Source organism: Triplophysa rosa, unplaced genomic scaffold, assembly GCF_024868665.1.
Source record: "Triplophysa rosa unplaced genomic scaffold, Trosa_1v2 scaffold167_ERROPOS91937, whole genome shotgun sequence".
In the NCBI taxonomy this organism is placed as follows: Eukaryota; Metazoa; Chordata; class Actinopteri; order Cypriniformes; family Nemacheilidae; genus Triplophysa; species Triplophysa rosa.
In genome coordinates, this window is record NW_026634169.1 from 44,671 (window position 1) to 69,630 (window position 24,960).

At 43.2% G+C, this 24,960-nt stretch overlaps 1 protein-coding gene across 1 annotated transcript in view; it reads right to left on the reverse strand.

Annotated features, from left to right (window-relative positions):
- Window positions 1-24,960, reverse strand: part of LOC130549739 (centlein-like) — a 51,006-nt gene that overhangs the window by 15,013 nt on the left and 11,033 nt on the right. Inside the window, exons 7-16 of the mRNA XM_057327045.1 lie at window positions 21,773-21,867; window positions 20,111-20,589; window positions 19,017-19,092; window positions 17,623-17,713; window positions 16,346-16,560; window positions 11,134-11,295; window positions 8,928-9,025; window positions 7,139-7,265; window positions 6,864-7,001; window positions 6,037-6,222 (exon numbers count right to left, since the gene is read on the reverse strand). Coding sequence (XP_057183028.1) covers window positions 6,037-6,222; window positions 6,864-7,001; window positions 7,139-7,265; window positions 8,928-9,025; window positions 11,134-11,295; window positions 16,346-16,560; window positions 17,623-17,713; window positions 19,017-19,092; window positions 20,111-20,589; window positions 21,773-21,867 — 1,667 coding nt within the window. The remainder of the gene's footprint in view (window positions 1-6,036; window positions 6,223-6,863; window positions 7,002-7,138; window positions 7,266-8,927; window positions 9,026-11,133; window positions 11,296-16,345; window positions 16,561-17,622; window positions 17,714-19,016; window positions 19,093-20,110; window positions 20,590-21,772; window positions 21,868-24,960) is intronic.

The window sequence follows — 24,960 nt, forward strand, 5'->3', positions numbered from 1 at the left end:
TTGGGGAGCGTGGCACACCGGCAGCAGGCAGATGGTGATTACGCCTCGCTGCCGACGCACCCTAACCCCGTGGTCTTCCATGGCCTTCCTTCGGACAGGGGTACCCCTAGGGCAGGTTACGAGGCATGTCGTGGTGACAACAGATGCCTCCCTGCAGGGTTGGGGTGCAGTGCGCAACGGGCACGCAGTGTCGGGGCTTTGGACGGGCCCCCGCCTGCGCTGGCATATCAATTGCCTAGAGTTGTGGGCTGTGCTACTTGCATTGAAGAGGCTGCTGCCTCTCGTGCAGGGCAAGCACGTGCTGGTCCGGTCGGACAGCACTACTGCAGTAGCGTATATCAATCGTCAGGGTGGCGTTCGCTCTCTGCAGTTAACACGACTTGCCCGACGCCTCCTCCGGTGGAGTCAGCAGGTGACCCGCTCCCTGCGTGCCACGTATATCCCAGGCGACCTGAACCAGACAGCCGACGCGCTCTCTCGTCAGTCAACGCCTCGCGGAGAGTGGCGACTCCACCCCCGCGCAGTCCAGCTCATATGGGTGCAGTTCGGGCAGGCCCAGGTGGACCTGTTTGCCTCCCTCGAAACCACCCATTGCCCGCTTTGGTACTCTCTGACCGAGGGACCCCTAGGCACGGATGCCCTAGCGCACAGCTGGCCGCGGGACAAGCGGAAGTACGCCTTCCCCCCCAGTGAGCCTCATTGCACAGACCATGTGCAAGGTCAGGGAAGAGGAGCATCAAGTGTTACTCGTTGCGCCACACTGGCCCAACCGGACTTGGTTCTCAGAGCTAATGCTCTTGACGACAGCTCCCCCCTGGCCGATTCCCCTGACGAAGGACCTGCTTTCCCAGGGGAAGGGCACGTTTTGGCATCCCAGGCCAGACCTCTGGAACCTCCATGTCTGGCCCCTGGACGGGACGAGGAGATCCTGAGTGGTCTGCCCCCGGCGGTGGTAGCTACCATTTCTCAGGCTAGGGCACCTGCCACTAGGCGACTGTACGCCTACAAGTGGCGCCTCTTCTCGACCTGGTGTGCTTCTCGAGGAGAAGACCCACGGAGTTGTGCGATCGGGTCCGTGCTGTCCTTCCTACAAGAGAGACTCGAGACTAACCTCTCCCCCTCCACACTGAAAGTGTATGTAGCCGCCATTGCTGCTCATCACGACTCAGTTGCTGGGAAGTCTCTGGGCAGCACACCTGGTCATTAGATTCCTAGGGGTGCGAGGAGGCGTAAACCGCCTCGTCCGCCCTCCATACCCTCTTGGGACCTGGATGTAGCCCTGTCAGGTCTCACCAGGCCCCCCTTCGAGCCCCTAGGGATCCTCTCTTCCTCATCTTACGATGAAGACGGTTCTCCTTTGGCGCTCGCTCCATCAAGAGGGTAGGGGATCTACAGGCTTTCTCCTGTCCCCTGACTGCCTGAATTCGGACCCAGGGATTCTCACGTTATCCTGAGACCTCGGCCCGGCTACGTGCCCAAGGTTCCCACCCTCCCTTCGGGACCAGGTGGTGAACTTACAGGCGCTCCCCACTGGGGAGGAAGACCCAACCCCGTCCGTGTTGTGTCCAGTACGCGCGCTGCGCTCTACTTAGCACCGCACACAGAGTTTCAGGAGCTCGGATCAGCTCTTTGTCTGTTTCGGAGGTCAGCAACAAGGGAGAGCTGTCTCCAAGCAGAGGTTGGCCCACTGGAGTGGAGGCAGCTTACCAATCCCTAAATATCCCGTGCCCCCTAGGAGTGAGGGCCCACTCCACCCGGGGTGTTGCCTCCTCTTGGGCCTTGGCACGGGGGGCCTCTCTCGCAGACATTTGCAGAGCTGCGGGTTGGGCTACACCCAACACCTTCGCGAGGTTTTACAACCTCCGCGTAGAGCCGGTGTCAGCCCGCGTCCTGCATGGCCACATGTAGGACCGGCAACTGGTAGGGTGTACGCCTGTTCGGTTCTTTTCCCCTCTCTCGAGTGGGTCAGTATACCGATTTAGCCTCCATTCTTTCCCCACTGGGCGAAGAACAGGCACTCATCCATCACTAAGCAAGCACCCCCTGGGGCGGGCTGGCAGAGCAGCCCTGCCCCTTAGGCCGGGTTCACTGAGTTATTCGCTGCATAGCTCTAACCGGACCTAGTGCTACCAGACGTTGCAACTCCCCAGAGGGCGGTTCCGTCTGATGTATCCTCATGCTGGTTCCCACCTTGGTAACCCATGACCTCCCCGGGTGGACCTCCACCTCGCGGTTTCTCTTCAGCCGCACTTTCTTCCCATGAGTTCTCCCATCGGTGAGACCATGTTGGTATCTCCACTATTCTCCTCCCTGCGGTAGGAAGTGGTCTCTGTAGCGCATTCCCCACTTGAGGAAGTAGCGCTTACCCAGTGCCTTACGGTTCCGGGCGGCTTCTCGCTGTTAGAGAAACAAGGCCGCCGCCTGTGAGGCCGAAGGTAGGGGCCTTCCCACCTTTTCAGAAAGCTCTGGACCCCCTACCTACCCACTGGTAGGTTACAATTCGCGGTAGCATCGGCTGACACGCCCAGGCCGTCACCGTCGCTTCGTTGAGGTTGTGACAGGGCACAGTGTTATGGCTTTTCCATTGGAACCCCATCTGTCGGTTCGACACAACGTCGAGAGACCGACAGAAAGGGAACGTCTCGGTTACGTTTGTAACCTCGGTTCCCTGATGGAGGGAACGAGACGTTGTGTCCTCTTGCCACAACACGTGCTGTCCTCTGCAGCAGTCGTGAGAGGTCTCAGGCTCCTCAGAACTAAGGTGAATGAATGATGCACGCCGTCTCCCTTTTATACCCGGATGTCCGGGGCGGAGTCCGGCATGCAAATTTCATTTGCCAATTTTCATTGGCCTTTTCTAAGCAGTCGGAAACGATTGGTTCTCAGGGATGAACCCCATCTGTCGGTTCGACACAACGTCTCGTTCCCTCCATCACGGCACCGAGGTTACAAACGTAACCGAGACGATATGCATTGTTGTAACACAGAGAATATTAGACCATGAACGACATGTAGCAGTTCATTCAGTCTCATTTTGACTCAATTGATTCATTCGTTCAGTGAAGGGCGTGTTCATTCAGTACATTCAACCAATGAAACGCTCTGACAGAGCTCACACTCAAGCGCTATTGGCTCGTGTCTCTTTGAAGCTGCGCTGTCTTTGCTTGAGACAGTAATGAATGAGAAAAATCTTTCAAAAAGACATATTACATAAACTGCATTACATTTCTTCAATCATGCAAATCACATACTTGTTTTTTAGCATGACATTCGATCTTTTAATATACAGCACGACTCACTTCATCGCTTCTCTGATCGGAACAGTGCTGGTTTCTTTTGGCTTACTTTATGTTGCATATCACGTTATGTAGCAGCTCACGTTAGCGGATAAATTAACATTGGCATTAAAAAACGTTTGTGCTGCCTTTGTAATGAGTTTCGGGGTGACTCGCCAGCAGTTGCGCTTCAAGTTTGCTGTGTTTTAACGGCGATTGTGAAGGAAAATATGACGCTTTGTAAACCACTTGGAGACACAGATTGTGTCTTGTGCTTCTCTCTCTACCGCATATGTGAGATAAGCACACGTGACGCGCTGGCGCAGAGTAGGTAGCAACTTGACCGCTGAACGAATAGAATTAAACATATCATAAAATATCCCCATCTCTGTGCGATATTGAAGAAAAATGCATTATACGATATGTTGCTAAATAATGCGCTATGCTATCGGCGATACGATAATGCTTTAAGTCTGTAATATCAATTTAATCTATATAAAAAAATATTTGTCACGGTCTTTCTTGGTTCTGAACTTCTAGTCGTGTGGCATGATCGGGACAGAGCCCTTAGGTTTTATGTGAGAAAGCCATGAGTTTTGACATCTCATGTGCTTTCTCGTGTCTCGTCATTGGCCCCGCCCCTCTCGTCTCCTGTATTGCTTCCCTTCCGTGTCTCGTTACCCTCACCTGTCCCTCGTTATCTCCCTTTGTTTGTCTTTCCTATAAAATGCCCCCATGTCTCTTTGTCCTGGGCTGTTGGATTGTGCTATGTACCTTGTACTGCGTTCAGTGTACCTTGTTCGTGTCCTGATGTCATTGCCCGTGTGTCTATTTTCCTGCCTTATCCATGGACTGTGAGTTTTGTGTTTTTCCCTGCCTTGTTTTCATTTAAGACGTTTCGTCGTGTACCTTAGTTTAGTTTTCGGTGTCCTTGTTTTACGTTTTGTCCCCCTCGTGGGAAGTCTATTGTTTCAGGTTTTGTTTACAAGTTCTGTTCTCGTTTCGACACCCCCTCGTGGGTATTTTGTTTGTTATTTGTTAAATAAAAGTCTTTTGTTACCCCCTTCACCTCTGCCTGCCTGCAATTGGGTTCTCTCCCTTGTCAAACCGTGACAATATTTTATAACGAAAAATGATACAACCAACATACAGCCACGGAAAAAATTAAGAGGCCATTCCAAATTTTCATTTCTAGATGTATTGTGGCCATTCCAGTCCAGTGACATACGTGGCCTAATGGTTAAGAGAGTCGGACTCGTGACCAGAAGGTTGCCGGTTCAAATCCCAGTGGGTACGTGTGTTCACCACTTGCTGTGCATGTGTTCACTACTCTCTGGATGGGTTAAAAGCAGAGGTCACATTTCGGGTATGGGTCACCATATCTGACTAATAGGTCACGTTCACTTAAAAGTGAATAAGAACTTGTTTTCTATGCAGTTTTTGAGGTCTAAAAAAATACAGAGCATCTTTTCTGTTATTTTGACGCGTTTCACCCATTTTCATTTTCTGCAAATAAATGCAAATAGAAACAATATTTTTATTTGAATTTGGGAGAAATATTGTTAGTAGTTCACAGAGTGAAACAAAAATGATCATTTTAAAAATAGTACATTTTTAAAATCAGAAAAAAAGGTCTCTGAAATGGTCTCTTAATTTTTTCCACTGCTGTATATGTTTCACATGATTTCTGATTATTGATCATCTTCCACACATCAGGCACAGTCGCTCTGCTGCCTGAAACGCTGATCAAATATAACTTTTGGAATTTTTCAAATTATTTAGTTATTGCAAACTATTGCGATATGCATATTTGTGATATTTCGATATATAGTGCAGCCCTAGTATTAGTCACCCTTTGACTAGAATTTGCAAATTCATACCTTTGGTTTATCATCGAGCTTCTTGAGGTCTCAACCTGGGAAGCATTTTAAACACTATTGAAGGAATTTCCAGCTATGCTGGAGGCTTATTAGCTACTATTTATTCATCATTTTGTCCAAGTAATCCATTTCAAAAATAATTTTTGTTAAAATAAAAATGTTGTTTTCTAATAAAAGAAGATAAGTTGCCACAATATTACAAGTCATTTTAAACACTGAAACACCTTCAGATTATTTTTTTAACCTCAACTTTTGACCGGTAGTGTATATTAATATAAAAATGTCTTTATGACTGGAATAGGCATTTGAATGAAAATCTGAACTGGGAAATATAATCAATTACTCGTGGCCCCACACATTTGCATAATTCAAACAAATCTTCTCAGTGCATCCCAAAAAATGGCATTTTAATCATCTCATAAGATGCCTCTTGAACCTTCCTGACAGGATGGCATGTTCAAAGCTCATCAATCCATGACAGGGGAATGTAGGCCAGAGAGCTGCGCTGTCTACAGGGACCATCATTAACAGGCTAGCAGGAATCAGCTACAGGTTAAATATGTTGACTATACGAAACCACGGGCTACAATACACGCTGGGTTTGACAAAAGTGTGTACTAAATATCGCTTTACATAGAATTATGTAGTTTACGTAGAATCCAACCTAAATATAAGGTTTTCCTGTAGCTCAGAGGTAAGAGCATTGCGTTAACAATGCAAGGTTGTGGGTTCGATCCCAGGGGATTGCACATACCTATGTAAAAATATATAGGATAATGCAATGTAAGTCGCTTTGGATAAAAGCGTCTGCCAAATGCATAAATGTAAATGTAAAATATACGAGACAAATGCAAAACGTGAATGTAGGACAGTTCAGACACCTCGATGAATGTGCGGAGTTGATGCAGCTGAGATTCAGCCAGCGTGAGTTTACTCTGCATTATTTCCAGAGTCTGTGTGCTCTGCTGGACCAAACCGTGCATCTGTTTAGAAGCAGCCTGCTCCAACTCAGCCATGGCCTGATCACACTCCGCTACCCGCGCTTGCAGGACAGCCAGTCTCTGCTCCTGGGGATATGCACACAAACGGAAAGACATTTTTTGGTTAGGGTACCGCCGTAAAGTGATCGGTCACAGTTATCAGTATGAATGATTGTATGTGAAAAAGGGGCAAAAGGAGGAAAATAGGTACAGTCGGTTTGGTGATTAAAGGAGTAGTAATGTTGGTAACCAAAAACCGTTGGTCCCCACTGACTTCTCTTTTATGGACACAAAACCAATGCAAGTCAATGGCGACCAACGGTTTACTATTACCAACATTTTTCAAAATATCTTCTTTTCTGTTCCGCTGAAGAAGGAAAGTCATACATGTTTGAAATGACAAGAGGGCATGTATATAATGACCGAATTTTCATTCGGTCTGAATGTGAACTATCCATTTTTAAAAATCAAGAATGTCTATTCCAGCTTTGTATTAGACCCAGACTTTACTTTATAAGACGTAAAATGGCAATGACGCAATGATAAAATGAAACCACAGATCAATAGCAGAAGAAAGGTGTAGAAAAATTGGGGCAAAGCATTGAGGCCAAACATCAAAGAACTCTGATGGTAATTGTGTGAATAAAAAACCCTTGCAAAGATAATAAAGGAAGAGCATCAAACAGTCACTAAAACTGAGTCACAAAACATGAATGGTGCCGAAATACCCTTTTCTGTAGCTCCTCTTTGAGTTTTTGGCTGGTTGTCATATGTTGTTTCTTTTCCTCCGTTGCAACTGTCAGTCTTCTCTTCAGAGAATCGACCAGAGCTTTCCGGTTAGTCGACTCTTCTGATAGCGATATTATCTAGTATATAACAATTTTTATCAACCAAAGCTGAGGTCTCCACCCCCAACATTAAATTACCTCAATATGTTTCTATAGAGTAAAATGAAGACATTTTAAATCGGACACTGTTGTTTTAATGTTTGAGCAGGACCTACTTTCTTCTCCAGGTCTTCGGTGAGCGCTCTGTGACTCCTCTCAGAGACCTGACAGATCTTTAGTCTGCTCCTGAGATCTTCCAAAAGCTGCCTTTTCATTGTTACATCTCTCTCTAACATGCTGACCCTGTGAACATACAGTACAAGCATGTATCTAAAAGATATTATCACCACAATGGTCCACAGTTTTTTATTGTCTTTTTGTTTATGTCCCAATAGAAGTGAATTAAACTGCAGTAAATAATTCCAAAAAGGTTCTATCCAGATGCCCCCTGATCAAACACTCTCGAGTGAACAGAGATGATAAAAGCGCCGGAATATGTTAACATTCGAGGCCTGTTTTACTGACCACGGCTTTGACCAAAGCCGCTGTAATGATGAGCAAAGGTCCTTTTTAAATAAATATCCACAAATTCCGGCGAGAGAGAGAGAGAGCCTGAAGCAAATGCGCTGAATAAATGTGAGAGCTTCTTATTGGAGTGACATTAAATTAAACAAGACCGGGTGGCCTGGGGACATGGAGTCAGGTTACCGAACAGAGCCATTAATGAGAAAACCCATATTGACCCCTTTGCAGTGTGGACGTAGTCGTTTCTCCTGTTGACTTACAGTGAAGCTTCACTCCCCCTCCCCCACTACACTCCATCTTTTTCAAAGCTCAAGAGAGCAAATGGCAATTAGATCTATAACATTTATTCTAGGAGCGCTCGTGCCCGACAAGAATAGCCGGATGATACTGATGGCCGGCGCGAGCAGCTTCTCTACGGGCGCCGGCTATCTAAATTGCCTGAACGTTTTCCGTTGCACTCCTTCCTTTCTCTTTTTGCTGTCGAGGTGTTAGATTGCTAATTCGGAATGCATTACGGGTGCTAATACAGTTGTAAGTGCTTTCACGGATCATGGATGTGCAGTTTGCAGCAAAAAACAAAGGAGATGAATACATGTATGATATGGAAAGACAACAGGCGGCACATGAAAGGCAGGCCTTTATGAATAAGGCAGAGACCTCTGCGCCGGATATTGACTCAGGACATGGCAGCACGCTTTGAAATTCACTTTTTTGAAGGCAGTGCAGCAGCCCCTCAGTGTTGGAGATGTATTTTTTACAGCGTCTAGACATGTATTTCATTTAAACGAGCCGCGTGGCGTAAGGCGGCTGCTGTTCACAGGGACTTCTCATCCGTGATTTCGCGTGTTGTCGCAGACCAGATCTTTCACCTGCCTGTGGACATGCCTGCCATTCACGCACCATAGAGTGAGCATTCTGCAAAAATCCTACGCACGGTCATTATCTTTGTCTAGTAAAAAATATCCAAACATCCGTGAAACGAGACCCGGGAGGCAAAGATGCTAAATCACAAGTGCGTTTCTTTTAAGCACAAAACCTTAATACCAAAACATGCTTCTTATTTTCCAACTGCTACAATGGCTAAAACAGGCGTTGAGTACAACATACTGTGAGGTAAAAGTAGGCAAGTGGATAGAAACAATAGGCAGTCAGAGTCGGAGACAGGCATCTTATGCCAATAGCGCATAACTACACGAAAAGAAAATGACAATGTCTTTCCGGCTCTGACTAGTATCTGTTGTAATAGGAAGCTCCATGGTCTGCGAACGGTGTGAAAGTTTACGCAGTCGCAGAGCTGCCACACGGTGGAATCATACACTGCAAATGTGACCCGGAGCCCAAGAGACAGAAAGAGAAGGAGTATTAACGTAGTAAAGCAGGGGGAATAGCTAAGACCAAGAAGGAAAGGAAAGCAGAAAGAGAGGGATAGAGAGCATTTACCTCTCGTGCAGTTCCTTCACTGTCTGATCTCTTTCATCTAACTGTGCCCTCAGGCTCTTGTTAGCAGCACTGTGTTTGCTCATCTCACTGCTGGTGCTCTGTGGAGAGAGTCACACATTTATCCTATCATCTGATATTCCCATCATGCACGACTCCGTTATGCATACAGAGCCATCAGGGGTCTTAATGTGGATGCTGTAATGCTAACCATAATCCATTCATACAGCTGCATGTCCTGTTTTTTTTTGTTTGAATTATATTTTATTTTTGTCACACTGCGTGTTTTGGTAACACTTTACAATGAGGTGCTATTTGTTAACAGTAGTACATGCATTAGCTAACAATGAACAGTTTAGTTTTCAGTATGTATTAATCCCTGTTAATGTTAGTTCATGTCAATACAGTCATCAATCATGTTAATTCATGGTGCAATAACTAATGTTAACAGTGACAACCTTTGATTTTTATAAGTAAACGCTGAAATAAACATGAACTAATATTAATAAATGCTGTATTTGTATTGTTCATTGATAGTTCATTTTAGCAAATGCAAAAGCACCTTATTGTAAAATGTTACCCATTTTTTAATACTTTAATCTAATATGTCCAATATGATCTAGCAGAGATATAACATCTATATTAAATGTTGAATTGACAAATGTTGAAAGACGAATAAATGTAGAAACATGCATTTTAAAGGAAATGATTGACACACTGACTACTCAGACATGAAGACACTAAGTGACCAAGCTCTGTGTATAGGTTCTTTAAAGGACGAGTGGTAAAAATAATAAAACGTGATCTATTTAGTGTGGCATTCGTTCAACCTCTGTGAATGTGTGTCAAGGTAAGAGGTTCACACACAGTCAAAAAACTCCTGATGACAAGTCACGGTGGGAAGTGGGAGGTCATGTAGAATGATGGCTATTTTTATGTACATCTTGGCTTCAGCTGAAATTAACAGAAGACTTGCATACATGTGGTACACCACCAGCATATCCCACACATACAGTCAAACCAAAATCTATTCAGACACCTTCAACATTTCTCACATTATTACAGTCTATAAGGTGTTATTTTTTAATGCACATTTGAATATTATTAAATGAACCCTTAAAAATGTCACAACATATCAAACCATTTAGTTTATGAAAAGACAGCATAAGCATTCCACGACAAGAGGTTTGTTAGCGTTTAAATAATTATAAAATAAGAAAAAATGTTTTTGGACATTTTCTGCTTATAAAACATTAGTGGAACACATTCATAGTTAATGTAATGAATCACTCCTGTGGCCATCATGTGTTTGCAAAAGACACTCGGTTCGATATGTTGTTATCTATGCAATAAAACACTGTGAAGTATGCTGAAGTGTGATTTATAAACAGACTTTATCGACTCATTTTAATTTGCATTGTGTCGTGATTTTGACCAAAGCAGCATTTTAAACTAGACAACAATGTAGGTCGGGACTGAAGCAGGGCACTGACAGATCTGTGTTGGAATTTGCAATACGCATAAGACTCTTAGAGCTCCTTGCAACAAATGGGTAGTAGAACTGTACCTATTTTCACTGCAGCACAAACACACATTACAGGCCAGACACACAAAGACAAACAGAATCTAGTTAAAGCAGTTTACTTACTATATGTACTATTTGTACAGTAAACCCCCACCTTATCCAGGTTAGATTTCACGATTGATCATTTCTTTTACATGTTAAGATTTACATTATCTGACAGCATCTACGTTGAGTGACAGTTAAGGAAAAACAACACCTGAATAATTCTAAATGCTAAATAATTCATTGTTACATTTACTGATTGTTGTTTTGTAAGTCTCTTTTATCCCAGTATTAAAGAATCATTGATGACGATATGAAAACGGTATGTTTTTACATTGAAAGATGCTTTCTAAGGCTGCTTCAGACCATATAAATCAAGAAGCATATGTTTTATGCCATATTAAGGAATCTGTTTATTGTGCAATCCGTAACATATATACACTATTAAATTCCTGTTTAAAATGAAAACTGCAGATATATCTATCTAAGGAGTTGGTATTGAACTTAAAAGAGTTATACTGTTAAGAACAGCAGTAAAAGAAAAAACTGGATACATGCGTATCATAAACAATGTCTATGTTCCTGACAGACCAATAATAAACCGTTATTAATATGTTGTTGTATATGTATCAACCGGCAAACCTTGAGTTGGTGTGTAAGCTGTTTGACTTGGGTCTGCAGGTGCTCGGGGTCTACAGCGGGGGGGTTGGCTGTCATTTGCTGCCGTATTTGTCTCCACTGCTCCAGCTCCATCTTCAGAGACGCCTTCTGCTGCTCCACACCGGCCAGCTCGCATGCCTGCTTCTGCTCCCCAACACACAAACATATTTCCCAGTCTCTTACAACAGCTAGTTAATGAAGAGGCAGATGAAAATCAATTAAGTGAGCAAAATGACAAGGAGGCAAAAAGTTTGATTAAACAGTTTCAGGTGAGTTTTTTGATTAAGGAGCATTTTTCAGTCTCAGGACTACGTAGCAGTTTGTGATTAAAGCCTTAAATCCGATTAGAGGCGTATGATAATAAGGAGGCAGATCATTCCTCAGTGTCTTCGTCTGATTGTCAGCCTTAATAGAGCCATTGTCAGCTCGCCCCAATGCACTCTGGGAGTTTATCAGCGCTGAAAGCTGAGCACCAGGGCTAATTGCGCTCTCGCTCACTAACACGTGCAGTTACTGCATAGAACTAAGTGAATAACACAAAGCTCTGTTTGGGGAATACAACCACACACAGAGATTATAATAACACTCGGTGGCAATACTTCACCCTCTGCCAAAACATAATGATTTCTTCAGCTACAGCGCCATTCTTACCATAAGGCAAATCACGGGGAAATTGACCGCACGCGCAGTGTCTCATGGACACCATTCGTGCAGCCAGAGATATCTGGTTTCTGACCTTATAATAGAACATTTTCTTTTCTAGGTTTGCGCTTGTGAAAGTCAGCCCGGCAGCACAGAGAGAGGCATTGATGGCGTTTCCAGTAATCGGAGGGTTTCTGAATAACCCTGCTGCACTGGAGTGTCATTAGGATCATGTGGTTTTCTGTCGACGTTCAGACACATCCAATGGTCTAAGCAGTCTTTTAAACCGGTAGTTCTCAATTATTGGGGACCCAGCATTGCATATTTTGGATGCTTTCCTGACACCTCATTAAAGGTCTCCAGGATCGGAATTGAAAACCATGGCTTAAACCGCAGGATGTTTGCTGTGACCTACACACACAACACCAGATTTATGCCGACTTTCTGAGAAGAATATCATAATAGGCATTTTTACAAGATTGTAATCATAAAGTTATCACTTCCAGATTTGAATGATAATTTGTATATTTCTTATTTAAAATGGTAATTTACCCACAAATTATTTGACGTTTTACTCCCTCTCATGTCGTTCCAAACCTGTATGACTTCTTACTTGGGTAAATCACAACAGAAGATACGTTGGTAACCAAACAGCACTCGTACCCATTGACTTCAACTGTATGGAAAAAAATTCAGTGTATAAAAAATCTCCTTTTTTGATCTAAAGAAGAAAGTCATACAGGCTTGTAACGAAATGTGCATAAATAAAATATGAGGTTATGCAATGTTATGCATTTCACATCATCATTTTATGAATTTATTCTCATAACATTACACTTTAATAATAAAATGCTTTAACGTTAATCTCATAATGTTCTCCACGAAATCCTAGAATTGTTTCTATTTTAACAAGGCACTAAAACACGGCAGTTCCACGCACCATTTATTTCCGCTATTAAAAAGTTTAAAGGTGAAAAAAAAGGAGTCAAGAGTTGAAGGGTGAATTTGGTTGAGCAGACTTCTAATGTCTATAGATCACTGATTTACGAATCGCTGTGACCAGTCAGTCACTTGGAGCTGTAAATTAAACTGTCAAGCCTGTTAGAATCGAGTCACACTTGTCTATCTCGCCGAACTCGGAGGAGACGTGGGGAGGTTAGTTTGGTTTAGTGCTAACAGGCCCTGAAAGCCTCCCTGTCAGACGAGACTGCTGCAGGAGTCTAATCCAAAAGTAATCCCGACCCTTCCTAAAAGAAGAACACGGAGAACACCTGCAAATTACGCAGATTACAGGCCCGGGCTGTCAAACACGCTGTCCAGCCCCTCCTCCGCGGCGACGGGAGAGCTTCTGCCACTCTTTCCTAATAATCCCGGCGCAGTGATTAATCTGAACGGCTCAAAGGTGTGACAGCTATCTTCACAGGGAGGCTGAGCAGGTAAGTATCCCACCTGTCAAAGCACAGTTACTCTTTCATGTTTAAGTGAGATCATACAGGGGACGAATGGAGTACGTACGTCACCTGCAATCATTTTGCATCACGACACTACCCTTGGCACTTGTTGAATTGAAGAAAAACGCAGCGATCATTTCTTTAAGATCGAGCGAGAACAGCTGGGTGCTCCGCGGGGATGTGTGCCATGATTGACTGATGAAAGTGTCACTTCGCTGCTGAGCATGTGTTCCACTTAGAGAGAACAAGGAACGCGCACACGCACCGACGCCAGCAGATGCATTATCTCATGTGCTGCTAAAACACCCATCAATCGCAGTTCTAACACATGCAGGAAGAGAGAAACCCATGCAACTCATCTAATATACATCACAGACTCTGAACAAGAGATCCATTCCCTACCGATACCGCGTATGACATCTGTGTAATCGCTACGGCAGCTCTGCGACACTTCTGCCGCTGTGCTACAGCCCGACTACGCTGCTGCTTTGTTTAATTGAACTTGGCCGTTTATCACAGGAGCCTTGTCTTTTTCTGCCTAGGCAATGAAATGAGAGTGAGAGAGAGAGAGACTTATTAAGATGAGCAAGACAAAGGATCGATACTGGACCACAAAGGGCACGGGGATCAATGTGAGCTGAGTGTAGTGTGACACCTGACACGAACGCTAATATAGAAGAAACAGAAACTACCAGACACTCGCTCACTTTCATTCGCACAGAAAAAAGCACCGGATCTTGTAAACGAATTAAAGCAATGCGATTATTCTGTGCGTGGAACTCGGTCGGTAAGGAAAGGTTGTCTTATGATACCGGCGTCCACCCTGGTGCAATGCTCTTCTCTAAATACTCATGTGATTTATAATAGCAAGTAAAGAGCTTCATGCAATAAAGACACTCTTTCCATTTCCTGATCCTTGAAAAAAAGAGTACAAATTTAAAAGCTCGTATTTACTGTAAGAAGTGTCTGATAGTGCTGGGGGGGAGTGAGATAAAGTGAGTAGTGTTTAGCTGGTTATTTGATCTCAATATGGTAGCCACAATGATCACCCGAGTCTTGCTGTCAAATGAAGGTACTCTTCCTTTCTTTAGGTGCAAAGAAATGACAGAATTAGTCTATTAATTTATTCTGCCACCTCCGTCTCCTTCCATCACAGGACTTCTGGAACATCTGCTGGTACAGACACAGACCCCCCGGTGCTGAGGAATCACACGATACTAGCGATTCAATCTAAAACAAAAGCTCAGCGCAGGGCTAGGTGAACTCATGCATATACAAGAGTACATTTACATTCAAAGGTGCACAGCTGGATTGTATACGGGTGACAAAGGGCGCTAAACCCCCACTGCCCTCCGGTTATTTGATGTTGTGAATGTTTTCTTCAACCCTGGTTGCCATAGTTAACACCGATGGAGCCTCATATAAGTGACAAGCCTTACTGCTTAATACACAGTACAGTGTTTATTTCTCCATTTATCCACACTACTTTTTATATTAGACCATAAGACCCATATGTACTGGGGCATCACCCAACAAACATGATTGCCCACTACCACAGCTATTATTATTATTATTATTATTATTGTTCATTATAACACATTGTAATTACTGTGAACAAACAACATGTTCAGAGTAAGTTAAAGGTTGAGGTGGGTTTAGGGTCAACAGTAGGGATGTAAATTTTCAGGTATATCACTAATAGATTTTCATTCAAATTACAGATCAATGAATCAATAACTCAATACCATAAACCGCATGTGGACAATCAATTGCGCAAATCAACTCCACATAACAGCAACCGTTGCAACACGTAAAATACCATGATGTCTGCTAAAAGTTTAGTGTCACTTTAAGGACCCCAAACTTTAAGTAATCTTATATTCCTTTTGCTCGGACGGCATGTGTTTGACTGTTTGGGGATAAGAGTGTGGAAAAAAACCTAAGTATGCAAAACATTTTATAACAAAACAAAAACCTCAATAATGTAACATTATTTACATCTAGTCATTATATAGTTTTGATACGTTAACTATTATTGTAAAATATGGAAAAAATATATAATAAAGAAGAATGAATAAGTGAAGTTATAAATGGTGGTGGTGTATACTAAACTAAACAGACACAGGGGCTTTCAGTACACATAATGACACAAGTGAGAATATATTTAGCCAAGTGTAGTGTCAGATGATAACCGATTAAATTGTTAAAGCTCGATTAATTGTCACCAACTGATTAATTGTTAAAGGGATAGTTCACCCAAAAATCTGTTATAATTTACTCAGACGTCAATTGGTAGCGATGTTGTTCGGTTACCAACATTCTTTGAAATCTCTTCTTTTGTGTTCATACAGGTTTGAAATGACAAGAGGTTGAGTAAATGATGACATAATTTTGATTTTTGAGTGACCTATCCCTTTAACATCTCTAGACAAGAGTAAAATTACAATACATGCAGACAATGTAAATGTGAGGATGATTTAACACACATGTACACAACAATTACATCGCAATCTTTCTTACACTAGCATTAAGGTAAAAATCCGAAAACTTTCAAATGAACATACACAATACACACACTTATCTTCCACACATTGCTCTTATTGTCATCACCTAATCAGTCCAGAGGATCAAATCTGGACACACCAGCACTAGCCAATTAAAGAGCGTGATCACACCACAGGGCAGCAGGGGGCAGTGTGTGGGGGCACTAGACCTGCTGCCCTTTCACCACTTCATGAATACTGCAAGACTCCGAGTCAAACAAATAAACAAACATGTGCGCGCATGTGGAAACACACACATATACACAGTGTCACTGCAGCAGGGTTTGGAGATGGAGGAAAAAGAAAGGGAGGGAGAGAAAGGGAGATCTGGTCACTAGGGCGTTCATTTTGACTCTTAATCAAGTCTCAGGCGGTCTCTGTATTTCCAACCGTGCAGCGGCACACCCTACAGGGGCCAACAGCTCTGTGTGTGCGCATGTGGAAAAAAAATGATGGGTCTCATGGGTCTACACATATATGACAAGTGATGACAGGCTATTTATCGAAATCCAGAACTGAATGAGGTGTTAGTAAAGTCACGAGACAGTACTGCAGTACCTTTGAGAGCTGCTTGCTTGCGCTGAGTTGCTTGAGAAGTGAGTCCAGTTGCACTTGTGCTTGAGCGTGTCTGCGGTTCTGCTCTGTGGCGAGCTGCTGCGCTGCTCTTTTGTCGGCCTGAAGCGCAGTAACCTGCTGCTGGAGGGACAGAAGCCGCTGCCGCAAAACACCAGAAGTCTGTTTTTTTCTCCTTCTCGACATTTGCCGGGAGGGACCTGAGGGGAGAGAGGAGTACACACACTTAATACTACAGCCAGTGTCTTTTTAGCCTTTTTAAGAGAATTAAGCCGTAAACTGTCAATTTACAGTGCAAAAGAGTGCAGGCTCCAAAAGATTTAAGCGGATAGTTACCCAAAAATGAAAATTCTGTCATCGTTTACTCACCTTCATGCTGTTCATAACCTGTATTAGATTTAGATGGTGACTTCATGACGACTAAGTGGTGCTTTTTTATGACATGGTTCTAGTTTAACCAATGGCTTGAGTTTGTGGCGAGGCAGCATATTTGTCCAATAATGGAAGACAGAAATTAGGGATGCACCGAAATGAAAAATCTTGGTTTTCGGATTACTCTTTGATTTACTGCTTTTTTTACAGTCTAGACACATTTTTGCTGTATTTTTATTAATTTTACTAGCACATTTACTACGATCTATAAAAATAAATAATATGGTATACTACAGGTTTTTTTCATGTGACTATGTCATAGTTTTAGTTAACCAGACTTTTATTTTCACGGGTTGTCACAAGGACCTTTTTAGTGCGTGTTTGACAGTGGCTTTTCTCACAAGAAACGTGGCCAGGATGCAAAGCACACATTGACAGGTTACAGGGAACTGGCTTGGGAACTGTGTGAATGCCACCACTGTGTGATGTCGACGTATGTCGGGAGCAGCGAGGCTTTTGTCAGACCGCCGGCTCCCTTCTAAAATACACTAGAGTTACCGACCGTTACCGTCCCTCGTTCTGAAATTTACTTTGCTCCATTTATAAAGCGTGATCAACTTGATCGCGTCTTTAGAAACGTTATTGTTGGGTAAAATTCACTTTTTGCTATTAATTATAAATAATTTTGATCGCTGAATAGTCGGTGCACCCTTAACAGAAATGCAGTGAAAGAAGCGTTTGAGAAAACCCGCTTCGTGATTTTTGCAGAACTGGGGGGTAAGATTTTTTGGGTAAAGAATGTTTCCAATAATGATTGCCTGGACATTCAAGAGTCAACAGTTACTCAAAAAACATGCTGGTCTTCATCTTTATTGTATCAAGTAGGTTACCTTGGAATTGAATGTTTCCGGTGTGAGACCGGGCCAAACGTAAATCCTCCTCAGGCCTGTCTATGGGGCAAATCAGCATGTACCTGGAGACCTGCCGACAGGTGATATGTGGAAAGACAACACATGACAAAATAAGCTGAGGCAACAGTTTAACCTAACGTAACATGGCGGAAGAGTGACAGAGGAAGCGTTTGTAGTCACTTCAAAGGAGCTTCGGCTTTTCCCCTCATTTGTATCGAACACTATTTAAAAAGGTTTTGATCAGTCTCTCTCTCTTTCCCTCGCCACGGGTTTGATCACGGATTTATCTAGAAGCTCTTTACTGTGACACGGGCGGCGCAGCACTCTGCTCCACTGTCACGCTGATGTGAGCCAGCGCGGATGACGAGTACACAGAGGCATTCAGGCAGGATCTGAGAGAAGGCTGACAGCTGTGGAGCTGAGAGGAAGAGAAAAGAGAAGATATGAAGCTTCCCCGTTCTCCGAGGGGATGGGGGAGAGCCAACAGATTCCTGAGAGACTGTCGAGAAGAGATCGCACTTCATAGGAACAGACACCACTGATGCTCATCTCCCAGTCAACGCAACTGTTTACAGTCAAGAGGAAAATATTTTTACTTTTCACTAAATGAGAAAGGCAATTTCAAGGTAAAATGTGTAATTTTGTTTAACGTTCAAAAACTTTCTCCTATCCCAGTTTGCTGTAATTGCTAATACAAATACAAGTAATTAATTCAGAGATGCATTCCCCAGAAATGTGGAAAAACTGTGGCTTTTTCAAAATCGCTTTGTTTGTCTCAGAATCCTTACCAGCCTGAAAGAACAACAATGGCTCAACCAATAGCGTAAGTTTGACTCTCTGCTCATCCGATGAAGGAAGATGGGTGGAGAGTTAAGGAAAGTTTTTGTTGTTGTTAATTTGCTATTCTGCTTGATGATGCCAGTGGCACAAAAATAAACATTTAAAATGTTTTTAGATTAAATATCAAACTAATTCGGTGTCTGCTCTCAAAAACCTACAGTAAGTATTGTGGTATTTAAAGATGCAATCTGTATCATTTTGTCTATCTAGTCATCTCGGTTTAAAACATACAATTGCAGATGGGCAATTCCAGCGTTATGGATGTGACATTTTCAGTCAAAACTTGAAATATAAATTCTCAGAGAATGTTCCCAATATACTGAATCATCAGCTTATATTTGACTAAACCCCTGATGATAAATGTATCAGTCAATGTACAAGTTTTTTTCATCTTAAAAAAGGAGGAAATGAATGTGTTATGGATGTGACAACCCAGCTTGCTTTACCTATTTTCGTAAATCTAATGGAAGTTAAGAGAAACACTATTAAAATATGACAGTATTACAAAATGTAAATATTGTTGATTGACAAACCTTAGTTCTCCGAGGTGCTTGACTGGTCGGAGCAGAGTATCGACTTTCTAGACTGTCAGAGAACTCTTCATTTTCACTGTGGACATAAAGTGACAACTTTGTGAGATGCCATAGCATCTATATGAAAAACAGGCAATTAGCAGAAGAGCAAACAACTGTACAATATAACGCAAACCTCAATATTTCATTAACAGGTGCAATGGGTGTGTGTGTGTGTATGCGGTGTGTATCTGTGAGTGCCAACTGCCAAACTGCCAAGACACACAGTATTCCTGCAATTCTAAACACTGCACTGTGTCACTGAACAGCCTCTAAGAGACCGCATTGGAAAGGTTCCAGCATGCTCTTCTGTTGAAGCAGCGGTGCATTTGGGTGAAATAAATCTGAGAACTGGTATCATTGAAAATCATCATGCCATCCATCATGCCACAAACCCCGACGCAGTAGTCCGCATAAAACTTTCATGAAATAATTACTGAAGATGCCGCTTGATTTGGGGAATGTTTAACATCTGGTGGAGAGCAGAACAGAGTCGTTCAAAATTTATCCCGTTAAATCGAGCACAGGAAGAGGAGGAGAGAAAAGAGACATTGGGATCGGGGTGAAATAGGAGTGTCACAGCATAACGGAATTGATTGGCCCACGTTTGCCAGGGACGACTCCTCTGTCAGGAATAAATATGCAAAGGAAGCACAAATTAAATTAACCTGCCAAACTGTCAATTTTAGGCCTCGTGACGGTGGGAAAATGGCATTGGGCAGAAAGTGAGGGGCTGTGGGTGGGTTCAGGTGCATCCTGGCACCGCTCCAACTCTGCCGTTCAGAGGTGGCTAATTCTAAATGCAAATTTCAGTCAATAAGCTCCTAGGCAAGACATCCCAGGGTAATTCAAAGGATCTGACATTTTTTCTCTCTTTTCTGCCCCCCTTCCGCTTTTTTCTCCTCTGAATACCAACGAGACAGGAGCTGAGATTCAATCACCCGATTGCTTGTGTTTTTGCATATGCGTGCTGTCCCTACCGTCAGAAAAATAATGAGAGCATGAGAGAAGGAGAGCGAAAAGGAGACAAGGATGCTGAAAGGTGGGGGAAGTACCTGTCTGCACTCATGTCCTCCCAGTCGTCCTTGGAGGGACTGTCCATCCTGTTCTGTTTGGAATGCGCGCCTGTACCACTGGAGGCCTTTCTGGACCGGAACCTGTTGTTAGTCAGCGCGAAAGCTTTCGCTTTGCTCAGAGCCGAAGACCGATGGAAATCTCGCTCCGCTCGAAGCACTCCCAGTTCCTGTCGGAGCTTCAGTAGCCTGCTTCTGGCCTGGTTTGCCACTTTGATGGCACTCTCCGCCTCTCTCTTGAAGTTCTGAAGCTGTGCGAGCAGTCTGTCCCGTTCGGCTCTAGCTTGAGTGTCCTCTGCTGCCCGAACGACCGCGCGTTGCTGGAGTAGCTGAATTTCGGCCTGCATATCACCCCTCTCTCCAGCCAGCCCTCTGTTCATTTCCTGTAGCGCTTGATTGTCATCTCGCAGCCGCACAATCTCACTCTCCAGAGAAACCATTTGAGTCTGTAGCTGTTCTATCTGTTGATGTAAGCAGACGCACAGACGCATCAAATTATCACATTATCTTTTTTTAGCAGAGCTCTTTTTTGGGCTTTAACCCTCACTGGCCTCTACGGAGAGGGTCCGTTTTGAGGCAGGAGAGCAAGCAGTCTACCATTCGCCCAAATTTGTTACCCATGGCTTAACATAAAAGAGGGCCATTTAGGCAGCTTGTCAAATCCTGGTGGAGGGTGTGAAACAGAGGAGGGGATGCCTGCTGGGTGTATACCCCCAGGCAAATCGCTGCCTTTTATTTAGCACTCTCTCTGCCGTACGGCCATGGCACGTCACCTTTCAAACAACATTAGACCCCTTTACGGGTGGCTGACAACGACTCGCCCTCCCGCCCCCCCTCCCGGCACTCCATCAAAAATTATTTCATTTATAATGCGTTTGCAAGAGCACATAAACAGCGGTCTGCCCCTGTGGGTTATTAAGTTTAACATGGTGCTTGTCATTCGGTAATAAAGGCGATGACAGCCCCCATTACATGACCATATGGCAGCTGCTGGCACAGCTTACAATGCCATCATCTGCTCCGAATTATTCTACAAACCATTTCATTCCTCCGCTCACAACGTTTCTCTCACTTCTTCGCCAGCCCCTTCAGCAAACGGCACCCTAAATGTTGCTTCGGGGGAAGTGAAGTGCTTCGGAATAGACTGCGGGAACGATCTGCTCGGGCTAAATACTAATGACAAATGATTTACTGGTGTTAAATGGCTGAAGGATTGAGCCATTTAGCATGTGTCAAATACGGGAACTGTCAGCAAACGTAAAAAAAAACGGTTTAGTCGTTTCAAACGTGTCTTAAAGATTCTGCCGTGCTTTTATAGTCCTGGTGGTAATGGGTTTGAACCAACAGACCACACTAAAGGAAGACAGGTGGTTTTTACTCTATAAACTGTGATGGTAGGTCATTTCGGAAAAGCCACAAGGCCACAATTACTAAGCTTTAGAGAGTGCATGACACCAGCTCTAGATCACTGCAAGTTTGCATTGCATGATATTTTAATCTATAATCGAGTTACTTCATTGACACCTCAATGCATTTTTCTAGCTCTACGTGAACTATAAAGAGCATTTCTGGGGCCAATAGCGTATTGCTCTTGCTAAAACATTTGATAATTAATGTACACAGTAGGCAGTCTATAGTTGGTACCTTTTTGAAAGTCTGTTCCACTCTTCGGGCTGTCTTAATGGGGGTGCTGCTCCTCCTGACCTCCTCCTCCGGCACCTCCTCAAACAGGAGCTCTGCTAAAGAAACAAAAGCTAATAATGTCACCTGACAGCCACTTTCTCTACTAAAAATCAATTATCATTAATGACACATAATTTCTTTCCAACTCTCTATTCAGCTCCTAAAGTGGCATTTAATGGACAGAATTAAAAAAGGAGATTCACAAGCATGAATGAAAGCCTTTTTGACCTGAAGCAATCTTGCTGGTTATTGAAAAGCAATAGAAATGAATTGTGAGTGTCATTTTCAAAGTATGATGGAGTTTGTGTTTTGACTTCATGGCAGGAACTTTGTTGCTATGCTTGTTTAAAGAAGGGGAAATCAACACATTTGGAGGGCAGAACTTCCTGTAGCCTCGGGTTGATAAAAGTTTCATGGTGAATGTGGATGCTCATTTGTCGAATGAAAATGTTGTGAAATATTTAGAATCTGCTTTTTTCCGTGCTGACCTTTGGACAGACACGCAGAGCTGAAATTCACTGGACTGTCTCTCTTGGCGCGCACACGCACACACACACAAACACGCACGCACGCACGCACGCACGCGCGCGCACGCACACACACACACACACACGTTCATAAGCCTGAACACACACTTGTCTCACACTGAAACCCTCAACAATCCACTCTCACCTCAAAATCATATAGGCGAATGCACATATGCACACATAAAACATGCTCGTCTCTGTGACAGCTGAGAAGTTTGTTTCTTAAATTACCCATCACTGTTGTCTCTTGAAAATGTCAACTCGCATCAGATGATTCCTGGCCTTCTCTCACTGGGTCCCCTGATTGACTAATGTGACAATCATAGCCTTTGGTTTTATTGTGGCCTCACTGCCGGTCATAAAGCACTGCTTTTATAAATGTCTGCAAAACTAACGTTTGCGTATAAAAAAGGAAAAACATTCAAAGAAAGGTGCAATGTTAAAAAGAACAGCTCTGCTTGGGAGGGCACTTTATTGACAGTGTTGTCTTGATTAGGTCACACGGTCGATATTCATCTCCAGTATCAGAATGTCTGAAGTTCACGCGCTCTTAATTACTTTCATCTCATTTATGACAATGCTAGCAAACTAAAACACAAGAACATGTCCTTCATATCCTTAAAGATGGACAAATGTGAATATTGTATTTTACATTGTATATTGTATCAAGGTAAAACTGTTGTTCTGTTTTTTTTCCTGCTTACAGTAGGTATGAACTATGACTGAATGTTCTCAAGCTTCATAAAACGACTCTGTGTGACCCGTGCAGCATGTTCCAAGTGTTCTAAAGGCATACAGAAATGGGTTGACAAAGAACAAAGTAAAAACCTAACCTATTACTATGAGGTGTCTGTCATGGCTCTGCTTCATTTAGTCATGTTTTTCTTGGTCCTGTGGCAGAGTCATGACAAAGCCTTTGGTTATGTGTGGAGAGAAACATATTATTGTCCTTTTGACAATAATATACGTTCTCTCCAGTGTCTCGTCTCTGTTCCCGCCATCTCGTTTTCTCGTTATCTTCCCCTGAGTGTTTAATTACCCACACCTGCCCCGTGTCGTTATCCTTTGTCTGTCTTCCCTTTATATACCCTCATGTTTCATTGTCCTGTGCTCGTGTATTACGTTTGTATGTGCTTGTATGCCTGTGCCCTGTGATACCACCTTGTTCGTAAGTTTATATTCTGCCTGTTTTCATTGTTCCTGTCTCCCGTCTGTTGATTATCCCTGCCTGGTTTTAGTTTAGTCCTGTCAGTGTTTTGCCCCATCGAGGGAAGTGTTTTGTTTTCAGTGTTTTCATTTATATTAGTCGTGTCCTCGTTACCCCCTCGTGGGTGTTTTTTGTTGGTTTAGTTATTTAATAAATATTATCTGTTAACCCCTTCACTGCCTGCCTGCGCTTGGGTTCTTCCACTCACTCCGTGACCGTGTCCCTCTTCTCTCCGGAAAGACTCTTTGTGTCTGGACTGTATCGTTGATGCAGTTAAGAAAATTTCCATTAAAATAATGTTGCAACAACCAGAACGTATCAGTGATATCCACAATAGAAGAGTATTATGCACAGTACAGGTGTGAACTTGGCTGTTTGTGCACATTCCCACAGCAAGAAAAGGCCCATAAAATTAATTTGTTAAAACGGTCAGATCTGGTCCTTGATTCTGATTGGCTGAGCCGAGTTCTAAGCAGTTATAAAATACCCCGATTTATAACTGCCTACATAGCCTCACACCATGTCTACACCAGATGCGACCGGCGCGACATGACAACCTGCTTGTTCTCAATGGGTTTGTCGTGTTCCGCCACATCCCGTGTGGACAACATTTGTGACCCTGGACAACAAAACCAGTCTTATGGGTCAATTTTTCGAAATTGAGGTTTTTACATAATCTGAAAGCTGAATAAATAATCTTTCTATAGATATATGAGTTGTTAGAATAGGACAATATCTGGCAGAGATACAACCGTTTAAAACTCTGGAATCTGAGAGCGCAAAAAATCAAAATATTGAGAAAATTGCCTTTGAAGTTGTTAATCAGGGACACTGTGGCAGACCATCCACTCACAAAAATAAAGTTTTTATATATTTAAGGTAGGAAATTTACAAAATATCTTCATGGAACATGATCTTTACTTAATATCCTAATGATTTTTGGCATAAAAGAAAAATCGATAATTTTGACCCACACAATGTATTTTTGTCTTTTACTAAAAATGTTCCCGTGCTACTTAAGACTGGTTTTGTGATCCAGGGTCACATATGTGTGAGTCTGGCGAATGTCAAATAATGTGTCTCCGTTGGTGGTATAGTAAAAAAAAGCTGGTGGTTTTGCTAAAGAAACGTTAATAAGTATGTTGCGTAGCACAGACACAGTCCTGGATGCCGGCATAATTTTATTGGGAATACTCGCATATGCCTACAGACTGCACACGTAATACACATGCGCATGGCGTTACATTTTCACAGTTCCGCGTTTTCACGATGTCGTTTTTAAAAACTGGCACTTTGAAACCCATTTTCAAAAGTTTTCGTGTAAACAAACAGACAAAACACATCAAATGTTTTCAGTTGAAAACGCTGTTGTATAGACAGTTTCATGGGACGCACGCGCCTGGCCCGAAGTTAAC